Here is an 8,926-nt window from a genome sequence, read left to right on the forward strand (position 1 = left end):
CAACCTGCATTGTGGTCTAAACACTTTCCCTGCCTACTCCCACTCCCTCACATCCTTATCCTTCGCATGCATTCCCCCAGTACATTTATTTTTCCTCCGAATTCCTTTTGATATGTGTTCCCTGGAAGACTCCAGACTTGGACACTTGGTGATCCTTGATTGTCTATTCAGCTGTTGTGTCAATAAGACTAGTTCTCCATCACATTTCTCCCCTAAGGGGACACTCTGGATAAGAGATGTTTACTACCAGATTTTGCCTATGGCAGAGAGCTATCAGGCTTTCCAGAATTAGAGTTTATTCAGGAATGACAACTTCCACAGCTGATATTTTTACTTTCTCTAAACTATTTCATTCTATTTATTAGGGAAAAAATATTACCTGGTATTTACCTATGGGCAAATTCCAAGTGCTTATTCTCTGCTGTTTTTGGGTAATCCAAGTGCTCATGCTTTCTGGAAGAGTAAGGGGTAAGGAGATTGAATGTTGTTTCAATAAGTCCTGACCCACCTTTTGACCTCTTTTCTCACTCTTGTCCTCCCTTTCACTCTCAGCCCCAAAGAAGTCTGCTGTTCAGTGACCAGACTGCATATCTTTTAATGATGCCCCATCATAAGGTCTTCGTTTCCACTATCATCCTCATCCCGCAGGCTTTCTTTCCCAGAATTGTGCTGAAATCCTTCATGCATTCATGACCTTCCTACATTCTACACCATTATCCTTCTATTTGACATCATATGCTGATTCCTTTCTCTGTGTTTGTTTCAGAAGGATCTTTGGAGTGACGGACTTTAACCCCCTTTGTCTCTACTTAATTTTCAACAAGAAGCACAAGACTGAAATTTATATGGGACAACTTAATGCCAGTTTAACTAAGACAACTCCATGTTCCTTCACCTGAATTACGGAATATCAAGGCTGAAAGGGATCTTAGAGATTATTTAATGCAATTCTTGTTTCTGATGGGGAAACTAGATAAATAAGTAATTGTCACTAGTTTACAAACAACACCTAGGAACAGGCCCCTTCCCTCTAATAGTCATCCTCCCTTCCTCTGAGCACAGCCTTTCTGAGATTTCTAATGTTCCGAACACCTCCTCCCTCACCTTGTCTCTAGGTGAGTGCTCACCAGTGAGGGTAGCTTCTGACAAGCTTCAGTAATCAGGAATAACATGGGCCGTAAACAAAATGCTTCCTGACTGCCCGGGCAATTCCTCATACCTGCTGCTGCTTCTCTCCAGCAACATGAGGATCCTCTTCCTTCTATTAATCATTTTTCTTCTACTGTACCAAGATTCTTCAGGTAAAAAAGAGATTCTCAGCTAGAAAAATATAGAGTTGCAGGGGATGGAAGGTAGGGAAAAAGAAGTAAGGAAGAAACTCTGCAGGATTCAGCAACCTTCAATTGAAGCTGTTTCTATTTTGCCTTCATTGATTCTATGAGTAAAATGGAGTAAAGTGGATTACATACAAATGGAGTAAAAGGGAGTCCTCATATACCCCTCATGGCAGCAAGGCTTAGTATCTCATGGAGCCAAAAAAAATTTAATTAATTGAAGGTAGAGATCGTAGGTATCACTGACAGCCTCTCCCTACTCATGTTGGAACCCCTCTTGGTCTCCCTCGGGGACGTGGACCATGCCATCCACTGCAGGGCAGCTCCGATTATGCACTGTGGATTTTGTGGTGGGAGGTGCCTTCTCCCTTTCCCACCAGTGGCTCTCTTTTCCCTCCTCCTGAACAGCATTGTTCTGCACAGAAAGGGAGCCTGCTCATCCTCTTAAATTTCACAATACCTTTTTATAACAAGACAGAGGATTAGGATAAAGAGAAATATAAGATTAAGTTTAGTAGGTAAGAAGCAAATGTATTGATAACACCAATAATGGTGCCTTTGGACTCTGTGGAGGAAATGCCAAAGCTAGCCTGAGATGTGAGCCGTCGTGTGAGCTCTATGTTAGTCTGTGTACCTGGAACTTACAATTTTATAACGTTAGATTTGGGAGGGGCCTGAGACATCATCTAGTCTCCCTCCTTTAAAAAGCTGAGTTAAATGAGGGATGGTGAGGGAAAATAACTTTCTCAGAGCCATTCAACAAGTCTGGCTGTGCTGGGACTAAAAGTAATTATTCTATCTCATAGACCCCAACCAATCCTCTCTCCCAAACTACCCAGAAGATTTTTTGTGCCTCTGAAGGTGCCAACTATGTCCCTCTCCCTCCTAAACTGTGTCTCTGCGGGGTTTCAGATGGGTTAATTCCTCTTGCCAGAGAGTACAGGTTCCTTAACTTTTCCTAGTCCTTCTTTCTTTGACCATTTCCTGGGGACACTTCTCTGTAATTTCGTTATCAGTATATTCCAGGTCCCCCTCTGGGTTCTGTCATAATATGATAGCAACTGACTTAACAAAAATCAGATTCCCCTCAACCTATGATCCCAAAGCACAGAGCCTGTTGAGATAGAAAGTCAAGATCAGGGGTTCCGCCAGAACAGGGCGATGCTTGTGCAAAGCTGGTCGCCATTGCCTGCACTTGGCTGCTGGGGTCTGTGTCAGATTGGCTTCTACGGTCCCACTGTGAGGAAGGCCCTTAGGAGGAAGATGATTTCAGGAGAAAAGTGGAATAGAAGGGGTTTGAGTGTGAGCTCTGGTGCACTGCCCACCCTCCTTCTCCCACTGCCCCTTCTTTTGGTAACTTGGGCACTCACAACCTTCAGCCACTTTAAGTGCCCACAAACTGATGTCCACAAGGCCTGGTTATGAGTGTATAGGACAGCAAGGACAGCAAGCAGTTATGGAAGAAAAAGATCCAATAAAATCTGGTCTGGCCTAGAATATATTCATTGTCTAGGATGTGAATTCTGAACCTGTATTCTTCCCTTTGCAATTTTTACTCAGACTATAAGACAAAAAAACCTGAATTTTCATTCCAGCTTTGCCACTGAGTTGTTGTATGACCTTGGGTTAGTCCTTTTCCTTTTCAGGGCCTTAATTCCCCATCTCTAAAACAAAACATCCAGTCTATGACGCTTGCTTGAATTTTTGCTTGAAGTTGGCAAGCTGAAGTTTTAAAGTCTATACTTCTAGTCTTTCCTGCTTCTCCTCTAATTCTAAGCTTCATTTGCTCTGAGTTCACATTGACATCTCTTACTCTTCCTCTAACATTAGGATGTAAAGTGGTTGATGCCAAACATTTGAGAAGTCTTATATATGATACCCAACTTCAACTTAGTAATTTAACATAATATTTCAGGTCACTTTTTTCCCTTCTTCATTGACATACACCAGCTTGCTTTTGAATGAAGTTTGCTGCCCAAACAGACTTTTCACCTCATTCATGGCTGAGGAAATTCCAAAAATTACCTTTTTGGATATTTCATTAAGCACATCCTGTAAAACAGCTTGACAAGCACTGTAACACATAAGCATTGAAAATTGGAGAATTTCTTTGCTAGGGCATAGAAAAAAAACAAAACCCTGGCCCAAGGGTAAGCAGTTTGAGTGATCTTGCCAATTGTGCTTTGTGGAATATGGGAAAGGAGAGAGATCAGGTGAAATAAGGACCCTTGAGTCCTGGATATTGGTCACATGTGGCCTTGGCTGTCTATATCATACCATCTGTTCCCCATTCTCCTTCCCCAAATCTGGTTCCCTGCCTAGTACCAAGAGGCATCCCTCAATAGACCATCATGAGCCAGCTTCTCTACAGAGAAGCTGTTTTCACAGAGGAGAATTTTGCTCTGTCTCTCCAATCCACCATCTTGGATCCCCCCAGAGAGGCTATTTTAATGCACCTTGTAGCTTTCATCTCTACCACCAACCTTGCATCTTGACTGTCCTTGGACAGCAGTAAGATGCTACCAGTTTGGCATGTGAAGTAGCTGTGGGTTTAAAAAGCTGCTTGCAGCATGGGGGAGCACTCTTGGAGACTTTCAGTAACCAAACTCAAGGACCAGAGATCAGGATTCTATTCTATTTCATTTCATTCTATTCTATTCTATTCTATTCTATTCTATTCTATTCTATTCTTTCTATTCTATTCTATTCTACTCTACTCTATTCTATTCTAATCATTTATTCAACAGGTATTTATTGAGCACTATTATGTGTTAGATACTGAGTATATAAAGATGAGCAACGTAAGTATGATTTTTACACTTAGGGACATTACAATTCAATCAAGAAGACCAAATAATTAAAAAATAAATATGTAACTATGACTTGGGGCAAATGCTATTAAAAAAATTAAAAATTTCCAAAGCCAGGGAATAGTTTTGGGTACTTAACCAGATGAGGACAGGGAGAGATTTCCCTGACATTGAGGCATTTGGGTTGAGAGTTTAGGGTTCAAAGAGGTCATTCATGGGAGGAGAGAAAAGTATTCCAGGCAGAGGGAACAATGTACCTGAAGGCAGCGAGACAGCAAAGAGCTACTGTACAAGGAACTGAACGGAGGCTCATGTGATTTTAATGGAAAGAGTGAGGGCCATAGTAGAACAAAATGAGTTTGAAAAAGGTGGTCCAGGGTCAGAACCTTAACACTAAACTCATGCTTTGGAGAGACATGTTAAAGGTTTGGGTGGCTTTAATCAAAAAGCAATGGTAAGAGTTACTCCTTTATGGGTCAGAATATCTGCGGTGATGAAAAAGTTTTGTTAACAGATGGTAGGAATGGTTGTACAATACTGTGAGTGTTACTAATGCCAATGAACTGCACACTTAAAATGGTTAAAATGGCAATTTTTATATTACATATACTTTAACACAATAAAATTAAAACAAAACAAAACAAAAATACTACCAAACTGTTGTAGAGATTTTGAGAAGGGCAAGGACCTGGGCCAATTTATGTTAACAATAATAACAAAAAACAACCTGGATGGGAAGCAGATGTTCAAGCCAATCACGTAGGGATGTGGGTGAGGGTGGGAGGTGTTGGGGAAACCACTATCGTGTGGATCTTTGCCACTAATGCCCAGAATTTTCTACAATCAATTTCAGTCATGCCCCCCAAAAAACTGCTGCCAACATCTTGCCTCTAAGTGCTAAGTGCTAGGGCACAATTAATCATACTGACTCATTCTGCTACCTAGTGAGAAGCTTCTTTGACGGGGACAAGATATGTGGTTATGGAACTGCTCGCTGCCGGAAGAAATGTAAGAAAGAAGAACACAGAATTGGAAGATGTCCCAACACATATTCCTGCTGTTTGAAAACATGGAATGTCCACGTACTGAACCCTTTTGTCAAATCCCAATGTCACAGGGCTCTTGGTTCCTAGAGTGGCTGGCAGCTGGCCCTCTGCTCTTCCCATTCCCTAGTCTTCTATGCCTGGAGCATCCCCAGTTTCAACCATTGATACAATTATTAAATAAGGATTGCTGAACATCCACTCAGAGCAAAGCCAATGCAAGTATATTACAGCAGAATGGCAGGGTTCAAGCCTTCTGAGCCCCAAGTTGGCCTTCTCTCATTGTGATAAGGGAGGATACCAATGTGTGTTAAAGATACTTTAAAAGCTGAAATACATATGTGTGATAACACACACACACACACACACACACACACACGCCAGCCATCAGCATAAATTAAGCATCCCAGAATTTTTTTGCTTGAATTATATCATCTTGATAACTTCTGATCAGAAGTTCTGTTCAGTAATTACATATGTCTTTTGTTAATTAAAACACAAACTATATCAATATTGAGTACAATTCGTTTGTAATACACTATATTTCAAAACGTAGGCCTTGGGGAGAAAACCAAAAAGAAGATATGTGATGAAAACTTTACAGTTGGGACCTCAGGAGTTGATCCAAGTCTATGTCTGTGGAGTGTCATATCCAAGAGATGTCAACAGAGAGCAGTTCTGAGCAAGTTGTTGAATGGACTGCATCCAAGCTCATTATCCTGAAAACTGGTAAAGAAAGGGGAATAATAATAAAACATTCAAACTGCTTTTCCCATCCAAACTGTATTTTTTTATCATCATTTTATTGAGATATATTCACATACCACGCAGTCATACAAAACAAATCGTACTTTCAATTGTTTACAGTACCATTACATAGTTGTATATTCATCATCTAAATCAATCCCTGACACCTTCATTAGCACACACACAAAAATAACAAGAATAATAGTTAGAGTGAAAAGAGCAATTGAAGTAAAAAAGAACACTGGGTACCTTTGTCTGTTTGTTTCCTTCCCCTATTTTTCTACTCATCCATCCATAAACTAGACAAAGTGGAGTGTGGTCCTTATGGCTTTCCCAATCCCACTGTCACCCCTCATAAGCTACATTTTTATACAACTGTCTTCGAGATTCATGGGTTCTGGGTTGTAGTTTGATACTTTCAGGTATCCACCACCAGCTACCCCAATTCATTAGAACCTAAAAAGGGTTGTCTATATTGTGCGTAAGAGTGCCCACCAGAGTGACCTCTCGGCTCGTTTTGGAATCTCTCTGCCACTGAAGCTTATTTCATTTCCTTTCACATCCCCCTTTTGGTCAAGAAGATGTTCTCCGTCCCACGATGCCGGGTCTACATTCCTCCCCGGGAGTCATATTCTATGTTGCCAGGGAGATTCACTCCCCTGGGTGTCTGATCCCATGTAGGGGGGAGGGCAGTGATTTCACCTTTCAAGTTGGCTTAGCCAAAGAGAGAGGGCCACATCTGAGCAACAAAGAGGCATTCAGGAGGAGACTCTTAGGCACAAATATAGGGAGGCCTAGCCTCTCCTTTGCAGCAACCGTCTTCCCAAGGGTAAAACTTATGGTAGAGGGCTCAACCCATCAAACCACCAGTCCCCTATGTCTGTGGTCATGTTAGCAACCATCGAGGTGGGGTAGGCCAATACCCCTGCATTCTCCACAGGCTCCTCAAGGGGGCACTACATCTTTTTTTTTTTTCCTTGTTTTTCTTTCTTTTTTTTTTTTTTTTAACTTTCCCTTCTTTTTTAAATCAACTGTATGAAAAAAAAAGTTAAAAAGAAAACAAACATACAATAAAAGAACATTTCAAAGAGACCATAACAAGGGAGTAAGAAAAAGACAACTAACCTAAGATAACTGCTTAACTTCCAATATGTTCCTACTTTACCCCAAGAAAGTTACATAATATAGCAACATTTCTGTGAACTTGTTCCTACTATATCCATCAGAAATTAACAGACCATAGTCATTTCTGGGCATCCCCAGAACGTTAAATAGCTTATCTGTTCTTCTTGGATTATTGTTCCCCCTTCCGTAATTGCTCTCTACTGCTAGTTCCCCTACATTCTACATTATAAACCATTTGTTTTACATTTTTCAAAGTTCACATTAGTGGTAGCATATAATATTTCTCTTTTTGTGCCTGGCTTATTTCGCTCAGCATTATGTCTTCAAGGTTCATCCATGTTGTCATATGTTTCACAAGGTCGTTCCTTCTTACTGCCGTGTAGTATTCCATCGTGTGTATATACCACATTTTATTTATCCACTCATCTGTTGAAGGACATTTGGGTTGTTTCCATCTCTTGGCAATTGTGAATAATGCTGCTATGAACATTGGCGTGCAGATATCTGTTCGTGTCACTGCTTTCCGATCTTCCGGGTATATACCAAGAAGTGCAATCGCTGGATCGAATGGTAGCTCTATATCTAGTTTTCTAAGGAACTGCCAGACTGACTTCCAGAGTGGCTGAACCATTATACAGTCCCACCAACAATGAATAAGTGTTCCAATTTCTCCACATCCCCTCCAGCATTTGTAGTTTCCTGTTTGTTTAATGGCAGCCATTCTAACCGGTGTTAGATGGTATCTCATTGTGGTTTTAATTTGCATCTCTCTAATAGGTAGTGAAGCTGAACATTTTTTCATGTGTTTCTTGGCCATTTGTATTTCCTCTTCAGAGAAATGTCTTTTCATATCTTTTGCCCATTTTATAATTGGGGTGTCTGTACTATTGTCATTGAGTTGTAGGATTTCTTTGTATATGCAAGATATCAGTCTTTTGTCAGATACATGGTTTCCAAAAATTTTTTCCCATTGAGTTGGCTGCCTCTTTACCTTTTTGAGAAATTCCTTTGAGGTGCAGAAACTTCTAAGCTTGAGGAGTTCCCATTTATCTATTTTTTCTTTTGTTGCTTGTGCTTTGGGTGTAAAGTCTAGGAAGTGGCCGCCTAATACAAGGTCTTGAAGATGTTTTCCTACATTATCTTCTAGGAGTTTTATGGTACTTTCTTTTATATTGAGATCTTTGGTCCATTTTGAGTTAATTTTTGTGTAGGGGGTGAGGTAGGGGTCCTCTTTCATTCTTTTGGATATGGATATCCAACTCTCCCAGCCCCATTTGTTGAAAAGATCATTATGGCTCAGTTCAGTGACTTTGGGGGCCTTATCAAAGATCAGTCGGCCATAGATCTGAGGGTCTATCTCCGAATTCTCAATTCGATTCCATTGATCTATATGTCTAACTTTGTGCCAGTACCATGCTGTTTTGGCAACTGTGGCTTTATAATAAGCTTCAAAGTCAGGGAGTGTAAGTCCTCCCACTTCGTTTTTCTTTTTTAGAGTGTCTTTAGCAATTTGAGGCATCTTCCCTTCCCAAATAAATTTGATAATTAGCTTTTCCAAGTCTGCAAAGTAGGTTGTTGGAATTTTGATTGGGATTGCATTGAATCTGTAGATGAGTTTGGGTAGAATTGACATCTTAATGACATTTAGCCTTCCTATCCATGAACATGGAATATTTTTCCATCTTTTAAGGTCCCCTTCTATTTCTTTTAGTAGAGTTATGTAGTTTTCTTTGTATAGGTCTTTTACATCTTTGGTTAAGTTGATTCCTAGGTACTTGATTTTTTTAGTTGCTATTGAAAATGGTATCTTTTTCTTAAGTGTCTCTTCAGTTTGTTCATTCCTAGCATATAGAAACATTACTGACTT

The 8,926-nt window shown here is 40.3% G+C and overlaps 1 protein-coding gene across 1 annotated transcript; it reads left to right on the top strand.

Annotated features, from left to right (window-relative positions):
* Positions 1-1,243: 1,243 nt before the first annotated feature.
* DEFB104B (defensin beta 104B) lies at positions 1,244-5,277 on the top strand. The gene is made up of 2 exons (XM_037812791.1): positions 1,244-1,301; positions 5,090-5,277. Exons 1-2 carry the CDS (start codon positions 1,244-1,246, stop codon positions 5,275-5,277), a joined length of 246 nt encoding a protein of 81 aa, XP_037668719.1.
* Positions 5,278-8,926: the final 3,649 nt, after the last annotated feature.

This window comes from Choloepus didactylus, chromosome 20 (assembly GCF_015220235.1).
Source record: "Choloepus didactylus isolate mChoDid1 chromosome 20, mChoDid1.pri, whole genome shotgun sequence".
Lineage (NCBI taxonomy): Eukaryota > Metazoa > Chordata > Mammalia > Pilosa > Megalonychidae > Choloepus > Choloepus didactylus.